The sequence below is a fragment of the Helobdella robusta genome (assembly GCF_000326865.2).
Source record: "Helobdella robusta unplaced genomic scaffold HELROscaffold_4, whole genome shotgun sequence".
NCBI lineage: Eukaryota > Metazoa > Annelida > Clitellata > Rhynchobdellida > Glossiphoniidae > Helobdella > Helobdella robusta.
Window position 1 is genome coordinate 2,976,602 of NW_008704902.1, and position 25,969 is coordinate 3,002,570.

A 25,969-nucleotide genomic window follows, 5' to 3' on the forward strand; every position below is an offset into this window, starting at 1 on the left:
AATCAACATTTGTCTTAAATGTATGTAATGCTGTAACAACATCAGCACCTGCCATTACTTAATTGCAGTTTCATTATGATGCGTAAGTCGAAATTATAAAAAAATTGTTTAATTTTTAGGTTCTCGTCGCGAAAACTTGCTGGAACTGCTATTGACAAACGGATGACATCTTCATTGAATTACTTAAATCACACACACCCGATTACGTTAATCATAATACATGTCGTGTAGGATGCACTCCATAGCACTATCTTATTTAACACTACTTGCGTTAAATAAGATGAACCTTAGCTAAATAATTTGATAGTTAGACATAAAACGAAATTTTATCACATGTGTATGTGGATATGTGAGTTGCGTGTGTATGAATAGTGAGTAACAGCAGAGTAATTTACAGCGCAATTTAAACCTAGTAACCTTACTTACGTGATCCGACATGAAATTGAAAATAATAAAAACGACAAACTGCTAATAAAATATAAAAAAATCCAAATGATTTTTCCACTTAGACAGTCTACAAAGAGCATGGCGCACCATTCAAAACTGTGTATACGTGTAGTGTAGGGTGTTTATGTATGTTTACACGGGCATGTGCGTGCGTGTATATGTATGTTTGTGTGTATGTCTGTCTGAGCATGTCTGTGTTTGTGTGTACATGCGTATGTGTATGTCTGTGCGAGTGCACAAAGGAATTATCTGAAAGTTTTGAAGGCTGAATTAATATGAGGAAATAAATTTTTAAAAATGATTAAGAAATGATAGTAAATAAATAAAAGTAATAACAAAGTATCCACGGTATTAATGTTACTATTAAAGGTAATCTGAAAAAAAAACAGAAAACAACATCATACATGCCTCGTAATAATAGCAAAAACAAGAAGGCAATAAAATAAAACAGTCAAGTGAATGACGAATAAAAATAAAATAGAAATAAGAACAATAAAGAATAATAAAATGATATGAGTGCTTCTGAGAAGGAGACCAATTGACATCAAAGAACACCGCTATTGTGTTTATAATGGCTTTCATCTCGCCGCTCTCAGATTAAACTCTAAGTCTCTGTTGACAACTGTTGTGCGTTTGTGTGCGTCTGTGTGTGAGTGTGTTTGCCTAGCTGATTTTATGTGTATTTTCGTGTTTTAGTACGCATTATTTGATGCCTATGCTTATCTTGTGGTGATGGTGGGCTGGATGGTTGAGCAAATTAATCATTTTTTAATTTCTTTCATAGTACTTATTCATATCTTTTATTAAAAATATAATAAAGAATTCAATAAGATCCACAAGTTATTTTAATACTTGCCTGGACTTCAATCGAAATGAATGTTCATGCGAAAATAAAAATGTTTAAAACCAGCCGCATTCTTATATATAAATACAAACATGCGGTGATTCAGACACTAATTCAAAATACAAATACAAACATAAAATACAAACATAGATATAAATACAAACACCAATACAAGCCAATACAAATACCAATACAGACCAATACAAATACCAATACAAACACAAATAGAAACACACTAGTAACTAGCACTCATAAACTCAGAAGAGTTCGTGATAATCTACACCTGATACGTCAAAAAATGCTGAAATAAAATTTCATTTGGTTACATGATTTTTGAATTAGTGATATGAAATGCTTTCACACGCTGTTGAATGAAAAGCTGTTGAAAGTAGATTGTTCATAACTTGACCACTTCAAGTATTGTAAAGAACTTTGAATGATTTTTTGAAGTTGCTCCAATTCTATTTTATGTATTAATAAATATTATTCCGTGTCAACGGGTCGATAAAAGTTTATGTAAATTCAATTGACGAGTAGACAAATGAAATGTGGTAATAAATGATGGATTTGGTTCTTAATGTTTTACATACATTCGTATGTTCGTATCACTTGACTAAACACCGATGATTATGAACATGAACATGAACGTGAACATGAACATGAACATGAATGTATGATACACGCCAACAGTTGCGCAGTGGTGGGAGAACCGTAGGTTAAGGAGGTGTAGCTTCAATTACTCATACATTAACAAATTCTTTTTTTTTTCTTTCGTGAATTCAAGTTTTGTAAGATGACGAGTCAAGCTGATTGTTTGATGTAGTTCCTATTCGATTGCATTAGGATTTTTTAGGCAATGAAAAAATATTGACTTGGAAAGACTTTCAGGAATTTCGCCACTTTCATAGATCACACTCAAAATTTATGTTACTTCTTCAGTTCCAAATTCATTCATACTTTTTAATTCTATAATAACTATCTTGCCTGGACCTGGCGCCTTATTTGATTTTATTTTGGAAAGCATAAAGTTCTGATCTAAGTATACTTTGGTCCATATCTCTTTTTTTTTATAGAAGGATTTTCAAGTTTTCCCAAAGAATTTCCTCCAAAATATTCTTTTGAAATTATTTTACCAATGCACCAATAATCTTTTTTCTTGCAATTTCCGTTGTTAATACTCATTTTTTCAATGGTTCCTCATTTGTCATTCAACCTTTTTTTAATCATAACTCGCATTTCTTAAATGACTTCATCTAGTTTTTTGTACCAGCCAGGATTACAACTGTAGACGTTCACTCCCTCGCGATACGATGTCACCTTTCATGCATACCTCAGCTCTTTGTTGTTCCCACACAGGCACAATTTCATAGTTGATTCACCCATGTCGAAGCATTTTTATATTTAGATTCATTAACGTCTCTTGCCAATAACGTAACGAAATTCAGTAGTTCAACGTTATACACGACATTGATCTTAAACATACGTAATGCAATGTAATGTAATGTAATGTAAACGTGTGTCTGTTTGTTTCTCTCTGTAATTATGTGGGTGTACTATTATTATTTGAAAATTTGTATAGCGCTAATTACAAACAAAATGTTTCTCAAAAGCACTGTCTAAAAAAAAACATTTGAATTGCTACGATAAACCAAATCTTAAAATCTTATAATGAAAACAAAAATGATTTCAATAATTTCTTGAACAATTTTTCTGTCAGTTCGGGCTGTCTTAGATGACTTGGTAGACTATTCCAAACGGCTGGTCCACATACTGAAAAACTTCTCTCAGCCATTTTCAAGTTGGTTTGAGGCACACATACCAAGTTGCTATCATTAGACCTTAAGCAGACATTTTTAAAAGACAGTTGTTTCGGTGCATGCATTTCTTTCAAATAAACTGGCGCCATTCCCTTTATACATTTGAACATGATTGTTGATATTTTGAACAAAATTCTTTTTTTGACCATCAACCAGTGCAGTTCTCTGAATATCGGGGTGACATGGTCAAACTTTTTCGCACCAACCACGATCTTAGCTGCCCGATTCTGAATTGACTGAAGCACATATAACGATTTTTCAGGTAAACCATAAAATAGGCTGTTGCAGTAATCCAGTCTAGAATGAATAAACAAATGCACTAAACTTTGAATAACATCTTTGGTTAAGCTTTTGCGGATTATTTTTAATTTTCGCAGTTGTAGGGTTGCAGTACCAGATAAAAACTTGATATGTTCAGTCATTGCCAGTCAAGAATCAAAAATGACACCCAAGTTTGTAGCTTTGGGAATGAAGTTTATATTTGAGCCCTCAATGATAACTGAATTAATTTTAATTCTAGACAGCTGTTGCCAAGTTCCAACCAGAAGAATTTGCGTCTTACTTTGATTGAGTTTAAGACGATTATTTGCCATCCATTTCTCGATCTCGACCAAACATTTAACAAAACGATCAACTGCAAGATGAAAGTTGCTATAGGATTTTGTGGTGAGTAGCTGAATATCATCTGCAAATGCATGACACTCCAAACCATGTAATCCGATCGCCTCAATAATTTCAGAGGTGTAAAGAATAAACAAGATGTGGAACACCAAATCTTATCGTTTGAACCGAAGAGGTCTTATTTTTGTAAATTACCTGTTGAGTTCTGTTTGTTAAGTACGACCGAAACCATTGTTCGACAGAGCCAGTTATTCCAAATCTATGATTAAGACGTTTCAGAAGAATGCAATGGTCAACACAGTCAAATGCCGAACTCATATCTAAGAATCCAAGAAGAGATGGTTTACTGTTGTTTATATTTTCATGCAACTTAGATAATACATGCAACAAAGCAGTTTCGGTAGAATGATGTCTTCTATAGCCTGACTGATATACCGGTAACAAATTGTTTTTATCTAAGTGTTTCATAAGCTCCTTAGAAACTAATCTTTCAATTAATTTTGACAAGAACGACAGATTTGAAACCGGTCTATAATTATTAAGATCAGAATTGTCTAATTTTTTCTTTTTCAAAAGAGGAGAAATTGTAGCATGCTTTAACATAGCCGGAAACTCACCAGTACGTAAACATAAGTTTATAAGATCAATCAAATATTTTGAAAACAATCCTACATATTTTTTGAAAAAGTGTGAAGGAACACAATCGAGTGAACATGTTTTAGACGGAGAGTTCAAAACTGCTTCAACAATTTCGCTTTTGAACAATCTCCATCAAACCACGGCGTCAACGAATCATCTCGACTTTCAACCACGTGTTCTGGAGCTATTATGTCCACAATTCTCTTCAGTTCATTCGCAAAAATCTCAACCAGCGTTTCTATATTATCATCTTGGCATAGCCCTCCAATCGGGAATTTCGAAATTAACAATGCGAGATTTTCTTCATTTATGCGTCGCCAGGATCGAACCATTTTTTACTTCTCGTGCCTATAACTTGATTGATTGACAAACAAACCTGGATTAATCCATGATCTGATAACATTCCACTGGAAAATATCAAACTATTAAAGATAGGAAAAGAGCGAGAAGTAACGATCAAGTCCAAAACACCACCTAATTCATGCGTTGGTTCGTTAATCCTGTTGACCAACTGAAAACAATCGAAAACCTCATTGAGTGAGACTGTGCTTGGATCATCTTTTCTCTCCATATGAACATTAAAATCTCCCGCAACAACGATTTTATCACTTAACAGAGATAAAACTTCTAAAACATTCGCTAGCTCTGAAAAGAACGATGGTGAAGGAGGAACCGATCCAGGTCTATAAATTGATAACAAAATAAAATCAGATTTGTTTACTCTCAATTTAATTGCAACAGCTTCAAAAGTTATCACGGCGGGTAACTCAACAGGTTTATAAATGAACTCTTTCTTGAAATAAATTATAATTCCGCCATGATATGGATCGTGAGGTCTGACGTAATCTACAAACTTATAACCAGGGGGCATCGCGCATCGAACAGCAAACTCATCTGACGACCCATGCCATGTTTCAGTTAATACAAGAATATCCAATTCTCCACGAATTATATCACACACCATTTCATATTTTGACATTATAGATCTTATGTTGAGGAGCCCCAGGCCAATTTTTAAATCATTGTAATTTTTCATGGTTAATTTTTGAGCTGTAGCATGAATCATCCTCCGACTGGCCCTCCAGTCAACAACACCCTCATCAGTTAATTTCTGAACTTCACAATCCGCCATCTTCCCACAGGACCTCTGACTCTGTATACAAAATTGTCTTTGCATGCCGCTTCTTTCAATTTTGCATCAGCTACCAGTTTCTTTAATTCACTTCTCTGCTCAGGTGTCAGATCATTGCTAATCCAGACTTTACTCAGTTCGACCGACATTAATTTCAATTTGTGTGCATTTGTCATCACGGTCTCTTTAGACATCAAACTATCCAACACTATCAATATTGGACGTGTGGATGATTCATTTTTCTTTCCAAGTCTTGTAACATATTTTATATGTGAATCTTTTATATCATCAGACAATTTTAACAAAATATTTTAACACGAATTTTATCATCTTCACCTTCTTGTAAATTGAAAATTATTATATTTCTTTCTCTGTCTTTTATATCAATTGACTCAGTTAATTTTCTTTTAACCGTTTTAAGTTCCAGATTGACACACTCAATGTTTTTCTTCACTTCTTGGCCAACAACAGTAGCAAAAGAAGATTTCAAATCACTTTTGAATGTGCTGATCTCAGCAGATAACTTGCTATCAGGCCTATCAAGGCTATCTAATTTTGCACTGTTACTGTTCAACATCTCTTTTATCAATTTAAGTTCCTTTTTTAGCAAACCGTTCATTTCGTTAATTTTTTCGACTTTTAAGTTGATTTCATCATTTTTGTCACTGACTATTTTAGAGAGAGTTTTAACGTTGCATAACTTCTTCAGACAAATATCACAAAACCATTTAAAACTATCGAAACCACGTGTCACTTCAAAAGCTTCATCACTCAAACCAACACATTTTATGTGAAAACAATTTTCGCACTGAAAACATTGAATGCATTGCAAATTTTCTTTTCCTGATTTCACACATTTTGTTTTCGTACATTTTGAAGCCATATTAATTTGATTGTTGTGTTGTTCGTTGTCCGGGTGAGTTCCGAAACGAAAAAAACAGCAAAAACAGCACTAAATTAAACTTTTAAACGGAGAAAAAATATATATAAATATTCGTCAAAATTTTCTCTATCAAATGAAATTAAATTTAAACTAAATACTCGATTTTAAACTATGAAATTAAGAAAAAATACGGAGCAAATCAAAATGTGGCCTGCACGTGCCACCGATCATATATATAACTGATATGTATGGTTATGGGTGCTTGTATGTAAGTATGGGTGCATGTATGTGGGCGTATGTATGTGTATGTGTGTATTTATATGTATGTATGTATGTATGTATGTATGTGAGTGTATGCATGTAATACGTACGTGTGCATATAAATGTATGGATACGTAAGAATAAGAACTATTTATGGGCACACAGAACATCCATCAAAGCAACCACACGTTCGTCAGACATAAAAGTTTGTATTCTGCATAGAGGTCTTGCATGTTATATTGTGTCTAATGTGTTTATGCAATTACATACGTTCGTATGTTACGCGCGTATAAAGGTAGATGTACCATAAACTTGTAAATGTCTTCATATATTTCACACACAATGGAATATAAAGTTTGTCTCGTAGGTTAATAGAGGCATATAATTTTTTTGTAAACAAGATTTGTCGGCTTTTGAGCTTTTGTTGATCTATGTGGTGATGTTTTGTATAACACTGGTTTTAATTTTTTACCTTTTTTTTATAGTTTGAAATAAATTAATTCTTTTGAATTATATTTAATTTATATATTTAAACATAGTCCAACATTGAATAATTGACTGTGGTGTTTAGTTAAACATGGAGCATTCTACTGGTTGCGCGAATTTACAATCTGCAAACATAAAAAAGCATTTTGAAAGTGCACGTGATCTGCAATGATAATATGTCATGTGACCTGTCCACTTTATCAGCTGTGCTGCTGTTGGTGGCAGTGAGTTTGACTCGTCTGCGGAGAGCTGATGCTGCTGGCCAACGTCCAACCAGTGCAGACGTGTTTCTAACGAAAGCACCACCATCATCGTCGTCATCGTTACCTTATTTATTAAAGTTATCACCCTCACCATCACCACCAACATCGTCATCATCATCATCGACATTACCATCGTTGCTATCATTATCAGTATCGTCAACATCGTCATTGCTACCATCATCAACACCATCATCATCGTCGTCGTCGTCGTCAACATCATCACCGTATTTGACAACTTCGTCATCGTCAATGTGGCCGTCGTCTTTACTAATGTCGTCACAACCACCACCATCCTCACCATCGCGGTCATCCTCCCCAACCTCACCACCACCACCATCATCACTATCATGGTCAATTTCATTTTCAACGCCTTCAAAAAATTCTGATATGGAGAATAAATCTCTAACCCGGTTTGTTGATGTCGAATTAAATTTCTTAGGCTCCATCGATGGTGAGAACATCTACAGAGGCGACGAGCGCAGCTGCAGCGATCGTCACCACAAACATCCTCACAACAACCCCAACCACAAACGGAAAACAAACAACAACAACATACTGAAAACAAATCACGTGACTGACATCAAGTCGACTACACTCGTTCTTCCTTCAACTGGCCATCGACGGTTTCATCTCCGTCATCAGCCACGTCATCGTCATCATCATCTTCATCGTCGTAGTCATCAACATCACCACCAACAACAACACCAAAATGAACAGCAGCAGCAGCAACAACAGTCGCGACAACAACGACAAATTGATCATTATTCAATTTTTCACGCTCATAATTTGTTCGTAGACGATGAGACGGTTGAGTCATTTGATACGCATAGTTTTAATTATATCAATAACAATGACATGAACAATAACAAAAATGACATTAACAACAGCAACAACCACCACAAGATTAAAATCTTCAACAACAACAACATCATCAACAACAACAAAAACAACGACATAAACAACAATATAAAAAAAATCAACAGTAATCTTAATCACAAAAATATCGTCAACAGTGACATAATCAAGAAAAAAAATCGGAATAATTTGATCAATTCAGAAAAGGACAACAACAACAATAACAACAATATTAATGACGATGAAATTGATATTAATTATAATGGCAATAACGATGACAACAATGATGATGGTGGTGATGATGATGATGATAGCAACAACGAGACATCACACGGAGACTCAACTACTGCTTATCGGGGTAACCATGTGGAAAAAGAAGGCTTAGAATACTACATCAAAAACACGCAACAACGTACAAGCAACAAGCAACCAGATACAGGCAACACACAACAACATACAACCAAACCGCGACAACATACAACCAACACGCAACAACAAGTAGGCATAACGCAACAACATGCAGCAGCTATGCAATATCATACAGACAGTAAAACAGGCATTGTTCATTTATCAACTATTCAAAACAACAACAGTAACGACAACAACAACACCAGTGACCCAAATTTCAGCAAAAACGTCAAAATTGCTAACCACACAAACACAAAAAAACTGAACAACAACAAAAAGAACAACAGCATTCGGAGATCGCTGATGGAGTTGAGCACGTTGGAGTACGACCCAGGAAGAGCAGAGTTCGTACGCAACAACAACAAACACCAACTGAACGCCACCTTTTCCAAACTTGGCAGCATCAAAAACGTCGAGACTTCCTTCCTCAAACAGGTACTTACATGTCATTCTTTCTTCTGTTTTCCACCATCTCGTCAATCACGCATTCCATACGCGTTAACACAGATAAACAAATATGATCCATCATTGTAAACACAGTTCCAAGCATACACACACACATACATGTACACATATGCACATTTATGTACAGTACACACACACACACATTGACAGACACACACTCATACACCCATAGACACACAGACACACACGCTCTGCACATACAAGCTAGATAAAGATGATAGGTTTACATTATTATAATAAATGAAGAAATGTTGTTCATTGGCATACATAACTATTTTTAGCAGCCAATCGTTTACTTTCCATATTTATATTTCATTCATCAATCCATCAAGTTTTCCATTCTTTCATTCAATCAAGCACAAAGTAACATATATTTATTTATAAACTATCAACGAAATATTTTTTTTATAACATTCTCGCTCATTTTTAACGTTTAGTCATCTACATATTTTTATTTTTCAGTAAATTTATCTATTGTTCATCCATCCATCCATCCATCCATCCGTCCGTCCGTCCGTCCGTCCATCCATCCATCCATCCATCCATCCATCCTTTAATTTATTTCTTTCAAATCTTTTGATGTTCAACGGTATATTTGCTAGGTGGAAATTTTTTCACGTTGTTGATGTAGTCGCAGAAGATGACGACGACGACGACGATGATTATGACGTTTTAGATGCTGATACTGATAGTGATGTTGATAATGATGGTGATGATGATGATGATAAGGATATCGTTAATGATAATCATGATGTTCATGTTTTTGATAATGATGATGATTTTGCTGAGTTTATTGTAGTCGTTGAAGAAAATGAGATGATGACATTAAATGATGATGAATGATGATGAAAGGATAGTATCACGAGATACTGTCTAGAATGGTGATGACATAATATGATATGATATCATAGTATGGTAATGATATAATGATGCTGATGGTGGATGATGTCTTCAAGCAGCATACATAAACACTACAATACTATCTTACTTCCTTGGTCGTGCCATCAAGTTTTGCCAACAACTGCAACACCACCCTGTTGTTTGTTGGTCGGTTGTTCGTTGTTGCAATAATGTCCCAAATGTTGCTCATTCAAAAATCAACACAGAAAATGAAATAACTCAACAAGACGTCATATTCAAGAGCATCAAACTCAACCAAGACAACCAACTAACCACACACACACTAACACAAACACACACACCACACACACTAACACACGCACACACTAACATACACTACACACACACACACACACACACACACATAATACACACATACACACACAGTGTACGTTGCAAAGTCTATTACCATTGTTATATGTTTTTAAAGTTCATCCAACGGTTTTATTTTTCCATTCCCATAGACATAAGAAAAAATATTAGTTGGTCATTTGAACAAAGGAGAAAAATGTTTTTTTTTGAAACAAAAGTTTGGAGCAATTTATTTAAAATATTAATTTTGTTTATTATAAAATAAATGAAATGTGTAAATAAATATTAAATAAATAAATAAAAATAGATAAACTTAAAATTGTTGAATAGAAACCTCATCAATCAATTATCCTATCGCGAACACGTTCACAGCCACCGATACTTTTTTTTTAAATATGCATTCGAAAATATTATAATAGATAAAAAAACAAAATAGAAACATTTCAATGAATGGTGGTTTTAGAATTAACATACTCATTCCTATTTTCATTTCGTGTTTGTATGGGCCGAAATGTACGTCTTGTTTTTTTTCAAATCATTCTTCACCACACACCACACAAATTTAACAACATCTACGCTATACACTACGAAACAAACACACACACACACACGCCACGCACACACACACACGCCACGCACACACACACACATACACACACACGCACACATACACACACACATATACGCACGTACATAATGTATTTGTGTGTTGTTTGTGTTGTTTGTGTAGTTTTTGTTGGCAATTGTTGTCAATTAATGTGATTTTTATGCATGAATGGTTAATCCTAACCTTATAAATGTTTTTATAAGTTGTTAGTGTCAGTTGATGTTATATCTAGTTGACGCTATTGGTGATATGATGTTGTTTTTTTTAGCTGATGCTGGCCGACGCAATATAGTAGTTTGTTATGGGTTGCTTAGTTTGACATCAGACCACGAAAGCTGTGCACCGTCTGATTCATCTCGCATCATCAGCATTCAGTTGTTTTTGTAAGAAATTATATAGAAAATAAATGACGCCAAGACATCATCGTGGATGTGTATGGGATGTAACGTAGAAAGGAAAGTATCAACGTGACACTGCACCGGTTGAGAGAGATTTGAAAGGTTTAAAAATTACAAGACAGCAAAACTTTGATGTTCGTCCTGGTGGCATCATTAATTAGTGAGTTGAATAATGTGTTGCTTGGTTGGCTGGCTGGTTGGTTGATTGGCTGGTTGGTTGACTGGCTGGCTGGTTGGTTGGCTGGTTGGTTGATTGGTTGGTTGGCTGGTTGGTTGGCTCTGGTTAGAAGGATGTTTGAATAGATGGTTGGTTGGTCGGTCGGTTGGTTGGATGAATGGTTGGATGGGTTGGTTAGATGGTTGGTTGGATAGATGGTTTGTCGGCCGGTTAGAAAAATGTTTGAATGGTTGAATAGATGAATTTTTGGTTAAAATGGTAACGCTGCATCACAATTTCACCTCATTATTACTACTAAATAAAAAATCTTTGGCCGAAAGAAGCTGAAAAAAATATATGTACTTTTAAGATAAATAACAATATTTAATGGTTATCATTTTAAATTTTAACAATAACAGTAATAATAATAAAGAAAATAATAAGAATAATAATAATGACTTAATGTTTATGTTAACAACAACAAAGAGATTGAAAAGGATATGATCAGTTGTGTTATGAGATGATGTGTAGGCTGTGTTTTTGTTTGTGTGTGCGTGTTTGTATGTGTGTGTTGTACGTGTGTTATATGTGTGTGTGTGTGCGTGTGTGTGCGTGTGTGTGCGTGTGTGTGTGTTTATGCTGGTATGTTTGTTTGTATATTTTGTCGTACGTGTGATTTTAGGTGTGGTTGTATGTGTGTGTTGTTGTGTGAATACGGGTGTGTGTTATGTTGCATGTGTGCATGTGTGTGTTGTTGTATGTGTGCATGTGTGTGTTGTTGTATCTGTGTCGTTGTGTGTGCGTGTGCGTGCGTGTTTTTGTGCAGTTTTGTTGTTATGCTGCAGACATTTGTTATTGAATGTTTTGTTGTTGTTGTTGTTTTCAACGGTACAAACTACAAAGAGCCGACTTTCTCGTGCTCCTTTGTAATTGCAATGTTTGGCTCGTTTGGCTGGGGAGAGGAGAGAGGCTGCTGCTGATGATGATCGTGATGATGACGACGACGATGATGATCGTGATGATGACGACGACGATGACGCTTGTGATGATGATGATTATGATGATGATGTGGAAAATGTAAGTAACGTTAGTTTTGGTTAATTTGACGACGACGACGACGATGATGAAGATGATGGGGGTATATGATAATTAGGATGGGAAGTCCACGATCGTCTTTTAAGTTTAATTCATTTGTTAGTTTCTATTGCTGAAGCGTAACAATTTTCATGAAGAGAAATGCTGTTGAATGACATTATTAATATTTAAAGAAACGCTTGTGAATATCTACAAAAACAACAACAACAACAACATCATCAAGAACAACAACAACAGCAACAACATCATCATCATCATCAACAAGAACAACAACAACAGCAACAAGAACAACATCAACAGCAACAACAGCTAACAACCCACAAAGAAAACGAAATATGCGATGAAGATAGATTTGTTTTTAAACTGTGTTGATGGCTGTGGTATGTGGAGCAAGAGAGAAAGAAAAAGAGCAGAGAAATAAAAGTTGATCACGTTCGTCGAAATGTGACATTCGTTCATCAACTCACTCTAAACAAACAATTAAAATTGGAGTCTAGGAAATAAAAAACAAACTAACACACACACACACTCACACACACACATACATACACCCACACATACACATACACGCACTTTTTGTTATGTAATTACAAAGATGTATTAAGCATAGATGCGTAAAATGTAACAGATATATATATATATATATAAAGGAAAAAATATAATGTAATATTTGAAGATGTTCTTATAAACGTAGAATTAAAGTTTTAAAAAAAGTACCTGAAAATACACATAAAAATATATCATGTAATGGTATATAGTAGCGTAGAAATGAAGATTTTTGTTTGAAAATACGGGATGACGAAAGAGCAAGGGCGCTAAATGTGTGCGATTCGTTACGAGAACTTATGTGTATTCCACGAATGAATTACTTTCATCACGAACTTGAGTCTGATCGTCACCATCATCATCATCATCATCGTCAGCATCTTCCTTCGCCTCACCCTCATTACATCACATTATAACTCATTTCCAATGAAACGACCTGATCGTGTCTGGATGGATGGATGGATGGATGAATGGATGGATGAATGGATGGATGGATGGATGAATAGATGGATGGATGATGCTGGAAAAAATTGCGGAAGAGAAAACAGGGAATGAGATAGAACTATGCAATGCAACATGATGTAATGAAACGTGGTGTGACGATGCAATGATGCCATCATACATACGCAATGATGTCATCATATGCGTGTGATGATTTGATGAAGTTTAAATCTGAAGTTGAATACATCTTTCTTACCGAACTTTTAACACACAAACATGTACACGTATGTACATCTCTACAATACCAACGTACACCGAGCAAAATTATACCGCGAGCGAAATGTGTGCGATGTATGGAAGAGCAATATGTGTTTACTTAGAAGCAAGGACGCATACGAAGGTTGCGTACATGATTTGTACAGAATGTACACACACACACACACACACACACACACACACACACACACACACACACATATATATATATATATATATATACATATATATTCTTATACACATATATAATACACATATAAATATGTATGTGTGTGTATGCATGCATGAGTGCATGCATGTGAGTGTGATACAAGACTCTTACGATTTTGATATTTACCATAAATACGAACTCACCGCACGACACACAAGTTTCTGTGGAATTCACATGTATCAATAATAATCATGCACCGGCATTTACGATTTCATTCTAGTCTACCGAATGTTTTTATTCATATAAGGATACACACACACACACACACACACACACACACACACACACACACACACACACACACACACATATATAAATACATACAAACACACTCACACACACACACATGTATATATATGCATTAGATTCTTATTAACTATATATACATAAACATTTATACTTACAGTTAGGTCATGATGATGTATTGAGTAATATTGACGAACAAATGAGTGGCTAATTAGGAAAGTTAACAAGGTTCATTTGGATGAAAGGACTTTTCGCCAGACATGTTAATACTATTCTCATTCATTGTCATGCCGTGCGCGTGTGTGTGTTTGAAATAGTTTGTGTATGTGTGTTGGCGAATGTTTAGATATGCGTCTGTACGTTTAAATGTTTGTCTACATGTGTACCTGCTTGTATATTTTAGTAATTATAAATGTATTAATGTTTTAAAACGCCTACACACGCATACATCCAAACACGGAGATTGTACTTCACGTATGCGAAAAAAATTGTACAACTCATCTCCATTTCTGCATTGAGACAAACAAACTGATAAAATAAATTGCTCAAATTCACAAATTAAATACACACAAAAGTTGCACTGGTAAGGAGAGGAATAAAAACCACGCATAATAGCAAGAATCAAAACTAACAACACAAATAAAACCTGCAAGTCATAATTACTATAATAAAAATATGGGAAAAAACATTAAAGCATAAAAAGACTGAACAAATGTTCGCTGAAAACAACCAACACGATCCTTTCGGGGCTCTCATACTAATTTTACATGACGATCAAAGAATGCTACTCATAAATGCTGTTAATGTAGTGTGTGTGTGTTTGTGTGTGTGTATGTGTGTGTGTGTGTGTGTGTGTGTGGTTGTTATTCTGTTGTTCTGTGGTGCTTAGCTAAATTTTAAATTAATTAAACGTTTCGATCATTCTCATACGATATTCAGATTATTCTTCAATATTCATCAATCTCATTCATTTGTTTCGATGAAATTTGAAATTTGCGAAGGAGAATATGTTCCATACGTAAGAATATTTATATTATAGTAAGTATAATATAATTTTGTTTTTATAGCATTATTATTATGCAGAACAAAACAACGAACGGCATCTCTATGAACGGTCCTAATGTCAGACGGTTGATCGTTCAATAGTTTCGTGCAACTGGGTGGATGTTTGTGAGTGTTTTTGTTTGTTTGTGTGTACGTGACTGTGTGTACGTGACTGTGTGGACGTGTGATGTACGTTCACAATTCACCTTTAATCATACAGTCAAAAATTAAAATAACAAAAATATTACAAACAGTTCTTTTCATCATACAATATACATAATGCACCTTATATCACTTTTTATATCAACTATCACAAGCACCTACAAATATATATATATATATATATATATATATATATATTTATGTGTGTGTGTGTGTGTGTATGTATGTTTGTTATGATGTTATCATTAAAGAAGTAATTTCTGCATCAAAGGTTGTACACTCATTTAGATCATATGCTTCTTCTCTTTGCTTTTCATTAGCGTTCTTTTTTTTTCTTTCAATTTTTTCGCAGCTGACATTCTTTCTCAGTCCTTCGTTCATTCATTCATTCACTCACTCATTTATTCATTCATTCATTTCTTCTTTCGTGCATTCGTTCATTTATTTATTTATCATTCCTTCACTCGTTCATTCGTTTGCCTTTTTGTTTGATTTTCTTATGTTAAAATCAATTATTATTATTATTATTATTGATGTTGTTTTTATTATTATTAGTATTATTAACTTCATCATTTGTTAGTATGAACGTTGATATTTTTTTGTTTTGATAGATAGATAGATTCAATATTTGTTTCTCTCTCTCTCTCTCTCTCTCTCTCTCTCTCTCTCTCTCTCTCTCTCTCTCTCTCTCTCTCTCTCTCTGTTGTTGTGTGTGTGTTTTCAAGTTGATACGAATTTGTTTGAGTTTACGTTGACTTAGTCTTGTTGGTTTTTGCTTTTTGCAGCCGTTTTGTGTTTTCATTGATGTTAATTTATTGGCGTGATTATTTATACTATGTTTGTTTATTATAAATAAATTCTTCAAGTGTTTTTGGAAGCTTTCATTAAAATTAATGTCATGTAATGTGTGTGTGTGTCGTGTAGGTAAATGATGTGCCAAGTGGAGTCAGTATCTTTCATGTTGTTGTTGTTTTGTTGTTAAAAGTTGCGTGTGTCTCATGTTGTGTAAGGCCTGCTTGTAATTGTACTGTAATTATATAATACGTGATTGCAGTGTCGTATTTATTTTTGCATGGTTGTGTTTTTGTTACATTGTGTTATTGCTACGTTGTTATGTTGTATTGTTGTCATGTAGTGCTCTTGTTGTCACGTTAAATTGCTGCTACTTTACATTGGGTGGTCCGTTAATTTATTCGTCTGGTTGGAGTCTTTCGTGGACTGTTTTTACTTTTTGAATCTGTCCAGTCGATTTTATTAAACATCGGTTATCTTGTAAATGTGAGATGATTATTTTATATTTTCTTATTTCATATTTTAAAGTTGTTTGATTCAACAATTTTTATCGAAAAATTTTATAAAAAATTGATTAAATTAAAATTCTTACGATCAGACATGAATGTATGGGCGAGTTTAAACAATATCAATAATAAACTAAATAATGATTAGTATTACTCTTAATTAATGAATAAGATAATTATCATAATTAATTGATTTATTTATTATTTATTATTTCCTGTCTCGAATTCTTTTATTATATTTGAAATTCTAATGAACCAAAATGATATTTTGCCGTATTTAGAGAAACTGAAAAACTCTTCTGCATTAAATTAATTTAATAATTGAAAATGCATTCGTAGAATAGAATAGATAAATGTAAGAAGTTTTGGAAACGAATGACTTGCATGCTAACGTCAAACAGTGGAATAAATGGAAAGAGGAAAGAAATATGGGAGTGAAAGTTACGAGAAATAATGAGAGGGTGTGGATGGAAAAACAATTATAAGAAGCGATGCCGAAGTTGAAATGAATCAACAATCAACGTACGTGAGGAGAAGTTGGGAGTGAAAGGGAATTAGAGACGTGAGATGTTGAAAACGAAATAAATAAAAGATGAAAGAAGGAGAAAGTGCTGTGAGGTGCATGATGATAACGATGATGACGATGAAGAAGAAGATGATGATGATGATGAAGAAGATGATAATGATGATGATTAAGAAGAAGTAGATGACAATGATGAAGAAGAAAATGATGACGATGATGATGACGAAGAAGATGATGAAGAAGAAGATGATAAAGAAGAAGATGATGAAGAAGAAGATGATGAAGAAGAAGATGATGAAGAAGAAGATGATGAAGAAGAAGATGATGAAGAAGAAGATGATGAAGAAGATGATAATGAAGAAGAAGATGATGAAGAAGAAGATGATGAAGATGATGAAGATGATGATTGTCTGTGAGATGAGAATGTACTTGATGTGGATTGAAACAAGCCTCGATGAAACAATTGATGATAATATAATTCAACAGTGCGGTTCTGATAAACAACATCTTATGAAACCAAACTCTTTCTTGTTCCTTTTTATCGTTCAAAAATGTTTATGACGTCTACACATGCGTCATTCATTATACGCGAGTCAGTGTAGCAACTTTGTGTGCAAAATTTTCTATCTGCGTATGTATATTTGTATGGTATTTTTGTAATTTTTTCATATCACTCATCAAACAGTTGTTTGATGAATTGATCAAATGGAAATATGTCATTTCATCTCTCTCACTCACGTCTTTGTTGTTTGATTTTTTTGATATTATGTAAGTTGCTTATTGTTTGATGTTGTTTCCAAATGTGTTTGATGATGAAGTTTTAGTTTTGATTATGTGGTCCTGTGTTCTCTTGTTGTTCTGCTACGGTTTATACATTGGTCTTGGGTTGTTTCAATGCTGTTGTTAATGAAATCAAAAGACTCTCTCACATCAATTGCTGCATGCCTTTTCTTTCATCGAAAATAACTTACGTAATTGTTATATCATAAAAAAATTAAGTGCTAATATTAGGCGAAACCAACTTGTAACAGAAAAAGATGAGCGTAGTAGGATGAATAAAATATTCCAACAAGATGAAAGTTAACAAATGTTGCCTGAAAATTTTCAGTTGCAAGTTCACTTGTTTTTTTTTTATCTTGTAATATTGTAACACTAACACACGCGTTCGTCTGAAAATAGTTAGCTTCTACGTGCTTGTAAGAAAACTTTGTAATCCCTTCAAATTATTATTAAAATAATTATTTATTTCAATTGAAACTTTTTAATTTTTATTATATCTGGGCTTGTAATATGATAGAAAAGTCAATAATACAAGTACAATAAGTACATATTACGCTTACTTTAAACATACCTTTATTTCTCTTACAAATTATTTGTTAACCATGGACAAGCAAATAACAACATTTGAAAATATTTGTGATGATGGCCTGATCTAACACAAACTGACACACAAAAGCACTTTATTTTCAATTTTAACTTGTCTCAATATTTACTTTCTGATCGTCAAGAAAATGTTAACACATTTTATTTTATAATTTTGTCGATTCGAGCAGATAGCCATGTTGAAGGTTTGGAATGTGGGAATTAAGTGGTGGTGAGAAAGAAGTTAATGTGAACATTATTATTATTATCATTACACTAACGGTGAAACATTAATTTAAAAACTAATAGAAGGTCAATAAGCTGAACAAATACTTCGATGATGATGAGCATGGTAAATACATTGTGCTCGTAGTAAATTCGCAAGATTATAAAATTAAGTTGCTAAATAAACATCTTCATTTTCTTCACAAATTTTTGTTATTCTTATTTGACCGACCAGATTGTTTCTATCATCATTGACGTCATTTCATTTCATTTCACATCTGGGACCCTACGTGCTTAGACCTCTCAAGTTCATGATGCCACCTCACAATTCTAATTAAAAAAACATTTTTTTTCAACTTGAAGTTGACAAATAACTTGATGATTAATTAAACAGCATGCAAAAGTTTATCGCAGGTTTTATAAAATAACCTAGCTAAACCGTAACTGAATCGTAATGCAATGAATGAAATGACTTAGGCAGTAATATAAACTGGTGATTAAATGCTGAGGTCAGGATGAAGATAAAGATGATAACGTGGTGAAACAACATGATTGATACAAGTAGATAAAAAAATATGACGTCATATATCTGATGATGAACGAGAAGTGATATCAATGATAAAATGATCATTATAAGAATGTATGAATGAGATGGTGACTGATGATGAGGAATTTCACTCAATAGGATAGACCATTGTTACTCACTCAATAATAGACTGACTGAGATCAGCAAAGCACGGAGATATTGTCTGCCCTCCGTTCAAAGCATCTCATTACCGATTGATTTAAAAGTCAACTCTGACATTGAAGGCTTTAGAGGCGGCTTGAAACATCATCTTTTCAATAAAACGAAGCACAATTAGCGCCTCTGAAGATAGCTCAATAGAGGCGCTTCACAATTCTACAATGCAATGCAACGCAATGTTAGTTGTCAGCTCATTTTACACCACCATCACTGTTTTAACGAAGACTCAACTCCATCTCTCAATTTTTTTTGTTTGCTTTCCGTTTTTCCATTTCACTTCATTACAGTACCACAACCCGTTTCCAACATTTTATGGCATTTTCTATCTTGTTGATCTCTGTACAAACGTTCAACTAACATTGCACTGCTATTAATACATCATCGCCAGGGCTGTCGCTTGGTGTGTATTTTATATTAATTAAACTTTCTAGTCTGCAAAGTCTTTCGAAGTAACGTGGGAGCACCGTGATATGTAACGAATGATGTGATAAATTATAAACTGGCTGCACTCTCCGACAGATGCACATGCAACTGCTACCAACTTCACACATCAACACATAATGTGATAGTTCAAGAACGTAAATTTGTTTCTCAACTCAGTTGTTTATTATTTATATTTAAAGGGAGCAAAAGCAAACTTGGTGGCATAGACTCGGGTGCATTGGAATGGGGCATTAACACAAACATAAAAACAGTCACACATACTTACAATTACATACACATACAAACAAACAGATAAACAAGCATGAAAACAAACAGACATACAAATAAACCACATACATACATATAAACACGTAAACAAACGTGCAAAAACACATATATGCAAACACTTACATGTATAAAAAAACACATCAAACACATAACACACACTCTACGCTATAATGAATATTTTCACACGCAAGCACACACGCATACACAAACGACATGCACTTTACACATTCATATATACCGTTATTACAACGTGTGTCTGGTTTATAAATGGCTGGATGAAAAGAATTATTCAAAAGAGTCTCCTTTGATTATTATTTACCATGCATTTTTACCTCAAAGTATCAAACTGTATCATGTTTTTTGTTTGCTTTTCTGCGTGTGTGTGTTCTGCGTGTGTGTACGTACGTGTATATGAGCGTATAAACACGGCGAAAATTTGTTTCTATATAAATTTGAAGTGCATATGGTTATGATGTGTCATTAACGCACAGATGATTTTCTTTGCTTAAATGGTTTGTAACTGCGTGTGTTCGTTATGCCATCCGTTTGCAAGTTCGTGTGATCTGATTCTGTGATGTTGCTTGAAAGACGTGTCCCTGTGGCTTCAGTTTCATGAAGTTGCACACTGAATGTACGTGCTCCACGCAATTTTTGGGCAACTTTAAATGCAATCTTTCTTGAGTTAGTTTTAAATTTTATATGCTTGAACGTATTACCGATGCTGATACCGATACCAGGCAACAATGTTGGCCTGTATTCCCATGCCTATGTATCAAGCTTTGTACGCACTTCACTAATTTTTAATGGAAACATCAATCAAGTTTCTGAAGTATTTCCCCTATACAACAAACAGTTTCTTTATAGTATTGAAACATTTTTTAACGTCATATAGAAACATCTTCAATATTTAACAGCAGGTTCAACTCATCTAAGCATATAAGCATTGAATGTTTACGCAACATAAAGCACTCTAAATGCTGACAAAAAAGTAACTTTGAGTTAAACTTTCACCTTCACGTGATGACCATCATCACAACCACCACAACCACCACCATCCAACAGATTCACATGTGTCAGACGGAATATGATTGGTTGCCGGTCAACTTGCCGTGGATGGCTGTCTTCAAGTTGGAACCTTCGCTGCGTAGGAGGCATCATTGCAACAACATCATCACAAAAGTGAGTGCTCATGTGCGTGTATTCGCATGTATGTTTGCGTGCGTGTGCATGTCTGCGTGCGTGTGTACATGCCTGCGTGCGTGTGTACATGTCTGCGTGCGTGTGTGTGCAATGCGTTTGTGTGTAAATTTGGGTTTACGTTCACGCATAGGTGTGTGTAAAAGTAACGATGTGTCGTCTCATGGTGTTCAAACTTTTCCGGCCGACGATCTGTAAGAAAGAAGTTGAAGAGATGTGTTGGTTCCCGTTGTAGGGGAAGATTTGTTAGACGTAAGAATTTAAAAATTATGACTCACGAAGACAGCTGCACGTGAGATGCAGACCTCGTGATTGGCCGCAACAAAACGCAATTAAACACCTTTGCGCCTGGAAGATAAAATTTTATTAGTTATTTTCATAGCATGTGTGCAGTTTGTAGGTAGTCGAAGGTGTGAAATTTGTTAATAATTAGAATTCATAGTTCTTTCACGTTGGGTGTCCCAGAGTGACTTCAAGTTTTTAAAATAAATATTTAATTTTCTTCTAATGAAACACGCATACCTATATACATGACATATACATGACACCCATACATACATATACATGACAAACAGACATACATCATATGCAAACACAGTTGCTAATGCAAATGCATGCGTGCATTTAATACATAAAAATGCACAGAGAAAACGAAATGATTTATGATATTGAGGCTTATTTACCGCAAATAGTGATAAAAATATTGATGTGTATATATTAATACAAATGTACTTATGTATATATACAAGTATGCATGCATGCTTTCCTTATGTAGGCACAAACGTGTTGTTAATCACATGATTGATTGCGATAAAAACATCGTTCTGATTTTTGTTGGAATTTAAAAATAGCTTCACATCATAACACCCGCTGGCATGGCGTATGTGGAATGTTCGAGCGAATGTTGTTTGTGCATGTTGGTGTCAAGTTGTGGATAGGGTGCATGCATATCACGTTAAACGTTTGTGAAGCTTGAAGAGTGCATTCCTTTCCGTCAAGATCGTCCATCATTCCGAAGTTTAGGAAGTTCAAATTTGAGATTAATTGGTGAACGCGGTTGTAAAACAAACTTATCAGTGCGAGCGAACAACGTCTGACTGAATAGCGGGAGTTCTGCAGACGAGAACACTTCAATGCTAAACAAACCACTTGACTGAAGAAACAATTAAACAACGCTGTAAAACCGTACGCTTAGAAATTAACGAATGATTAATGTGGCTAAGCAAGAGATTTCTAAAGCATAAAATTAAATTGCTCGAAACATTATTGCATGTAGAATATTTTGAATCTGATTTACACCAGCCATCAATTGATGTCTACTTTTGCTATCAAAGAAACTTTAACATTGAAAGCACTTTTGAAACCAATTTAAACTATTAGATTTAACGTTTGCAAAGCTTTTGTTCAAAGTAAATATTTTTTTTATTTCCAATCGTTCGTTTACTGGCGTTGTTTAGCCAATTTTTTCTGCCTTTGAAACTAAAATCATTTGAAAATGTTTCCATAACTTCATCACAGATAAGTAAAATTAAATTAAAAAATTACTTGAAAGGCAAAGCTGGCCATCACGAATGGAGCGACGGCTGTCATATTTGACGTGAAGCACGATAAAAATTATTCAAAATTGGTTAGCTGCAAGTAGTTTATTCATTTGCGTTTTATCTCTTCCTGATCATTAACGTTACAAATTTTCAGCTCAACAAAAAGCACCGCATCCTGCTAACCAGGCCAGTGCTGGTCGTCAGTGGCAGAGCATCGGAGAAGCTGCAACGAGTTCTCTTCAACTACCAGGCTGCTATGGCCAGCATCAAAGTTTTGCCAGTAAACGTAATCAACTCATCCAACTTTCAATATGTATGTTGTAGAATTCCATCTTTTCTTCAATTACTTACTTACTTACTTACTAGCTCGCTCACTCATTCACAAATTCGTTTCATTAGATCCCATCAGAGAAACACCTTCTTCCTCCACTTCCTCTCCCTCCTTCCTCTTCCGAAACCCCCTCCATGGTCAGTTACAAGACGTCCATCATATCATCCGTCTGCATCGTCTGCCTGTCGCTCTTCATCGTCCTTCTTCTCTTCATCAAAGTTTGTTCACGTTTCGTCCCAATTCACTGTTGATCAAAGTTTGTTTACGTTTCGTCTCAATTCACTGTACAAATTTTGTTAAATTGATTTCACGACTGCAAAATTACAGACAAAATATATGCAAGACATATCAGTTAATTAAATGAATTAATTTATTTTTTTCCAAACAGATAAGAAAACAGAGAAACTTGACGGTTAGTAAAATGTTTACAGCCAGCCATACTTTAATTTATTGATTCATTAATTATTAGTTAACTTGTTATTAATATCCATCTATGTGGGAAATATATCATAAAGTTTTCATTTGATTTACGCAACTCATGTCCGTTCATGCGACCTATAAACTTAATTATGCAAGATGAATTTTTGTTTTTCAGCTCCTCAAAAGGAACCAGCCAATTAAAAAAGTGCTCGAACAAATGAAGGTGATGACATACATGGAGCTGAACAGCACGCATTGTAGCAACAACACCAACAGCAACAACAACCACACTGACATGCAACAGCATTCAACACACAGCTGCATACATCAACAGACCGCAAAAGTGCGTCAACACATCAATGCTCGTTACGACAAGCCCCATCATCTCAACAACAATTATTGTAACCAAAACCAGTCCAGCAAATTTAGCAACATCATCATTGAGAAACACTGCATAATTTGCTATGAAGACTATAAAAAAGATGATGTATGTTATCTATACTGTTACTATTTGCTGTTACTGTATACAGCTATATTTTGAAATTTTAAAAATAATTAAAAAAGTATTTTATCAAATGTTATACACGATGATACACCATACAACACAGCTGATACGCCTACTGCCTTGCTTCCACATTTTCCACAAGAGGTGCGTCGACCGGTGGCTCATATTGAAGAAAACATGTCCTCTCTGTCTCTTCCACGTCCTCACAGGTTTATATTTCTCAACTTGCCATATACATTGCTGGTATATCGTTTAGGTGTAACTTTCATGTCCTAAGGTAACATTGAAGCAAATACTTAATTCAGGATTTATAATCTTGATACTCCATTTTATTTCGTTTTGTTTGAGTAAACTTGGTAAAGGCACAATTGTAAAACTAACTACATTCGAATTCTGATTTTTCGTTGACTGAACGGTTGAACATATCCATCCTATCACCGCATGTTGAAGACCAATTACATCTTTCGAAATCAGCTGTTCTATCAAAAATTAAAAATACTCCGCGTAGATGCAGGCAGTGATCAGAACAAGACAACAACAACAACCTCAATTGCAACAGCAACCAGATCAACCACGTTGACAACTATAACATCTGCATTTTCACCGGAACATCATCCAATGAGGATGGTGCACCAAGACATCCATAATGAACCAGCAAACATTTCAATCAATCTCTTTTCTCATTCGTCTTCATCACACTTAACAAAAACTTTAAAAGACAACAGCGCTCGTCAAAACGTCAATCCAACTTCACACACGTCTTTTGCAGGCGACCTGAAATCTCTGCACGACAACACGACGCACACCGCAGTACAGTCATCATCTACGACAGCCAAAATTGCTGGCTTCATCTCAAAGAGTCGCTCTGAGAGCAAATTTGTTAAAATGGAGAAAAAATCTCCAAGAAGAACTTTTTTAATCTCACCCTTAACTCTGCAAAAATCATCACTGCCTTCAATTTTGTTATCATCATCATCGTCGTCGTCATCATCGTTGCCGCCCGAAGCAATACAATCATTATCAAATAAATTGAATTCCAAGGTTTTACTTTTAGACGCTGGCACGTCGAATACGTTTTTAAATTCGTCATCATCGTCACCATCATCGTCATCATCTCTTGCTGTTTGTGTTCCGTCCATGAACACGCTGAAATTGTCTTCTTCATCGTTATCATCGTCATCGCCATCACTGCTCGAACCACTTCAATCATCTGACCACATCTTCGATAATCATCACCATTAGATATCCATCATCTTGTAGATATCTATCATCTTGTCAACATCATCTCCAGAACTTACTACTATCGTAGTCTGCATTATCATTACTGGCGACGTTCATCACCGTCATCATCCCATCTTACCATTAATCGCCATCATCATTGGGTGTGATTGCAAAGTAGATGTAAACTAGCGTGCCAGAGCTCACCTATAAATGTTCAATATCTAGTCTTACAATTTTGTAACTTTGACCTATTTTAAATAATTTTGTTCACAAGTGCAATACATGTACAGAGCTAAACTTTTAATTTATCGCTGAAAATAATTTGTAAAAATAACTGAGTAACGAAGACTTTTTTACTTGTTTTATAATACCGA

The 25,969-nt window shown here is 34.7% G+C and overlaps 3 protein-coding genes across 3 annotated transcripts; 2 read left to right on the forward strand and 1 right to left on the reverse strand.

Moving 5' to 3' along the window:
* Positions 1-2,326: 2,326 nt before the first annotated feature.
* Positions 2,327-6,383, reverse strand: HELRODRAFT_162360 (hypothetical protein; the record flags this gene model as incomplete). Its single annotated transcript, XM_009024587.1, has 4 exons — positions 2,327-2,446; positions 4,745-5,521; positions 5,575-5,708; positions 5,837-6,383. The coding sequence occupies 4 exons, from the start codon at positions 6,381-6,383 to the stop codon at positions 2,327-2,329; spliced, it is 1,578 nt and encodes a 525-aa protein (XP_009022835.1).
* A 923-nt stretch (positions 6,384-7,306) lies between these two features.
* Positions 7,307-9,190, forward strand: HELRODRAFT_162361 (hypothetical protein; the record flags this gene model as incomplete). Its single annotated transcript, XM_009024588.1, has 3 exons — positions 7,307-7,354; positions 8,111-9,091; positions 9,164-9,190. The coding sequence occupies 3 exons, from the start codon at positions 7,307-7,309 to the stop codon at positions 9,188-9,190; spliced, it is 1,056 nt and encodes a 351-aa protein (XP_009022836.1).
* An 11,908-nt stretch (positions 9,191-21,098) lies between these two features.
* Positions 21,099-25,616, forward strand: HELRODRAFT_162362 (hypothetical protein; the record flags this gene model as incomplete). The annotated part of the gene is made up of 9 exons (XM_009024589.1): positions 21,099-21,200; positions 21,443-21,559; positions 23,130-23,204; positions 23,273-23,404; positions 23,518-23,667; positions 23,838-23,861; positions 24,045-24,356; positions 24,478-24,583; positions 24,883-25,616. 9 exons carry the CDS (start codon positions 21,099-21,101, stop codon positions 25,614-25,616), a joined length of 1,752 nt encoding a protein of 583 aa, XP_009022837.1.
* Positions 25,617-25,969: the final 353 nt, after the last annotated feature.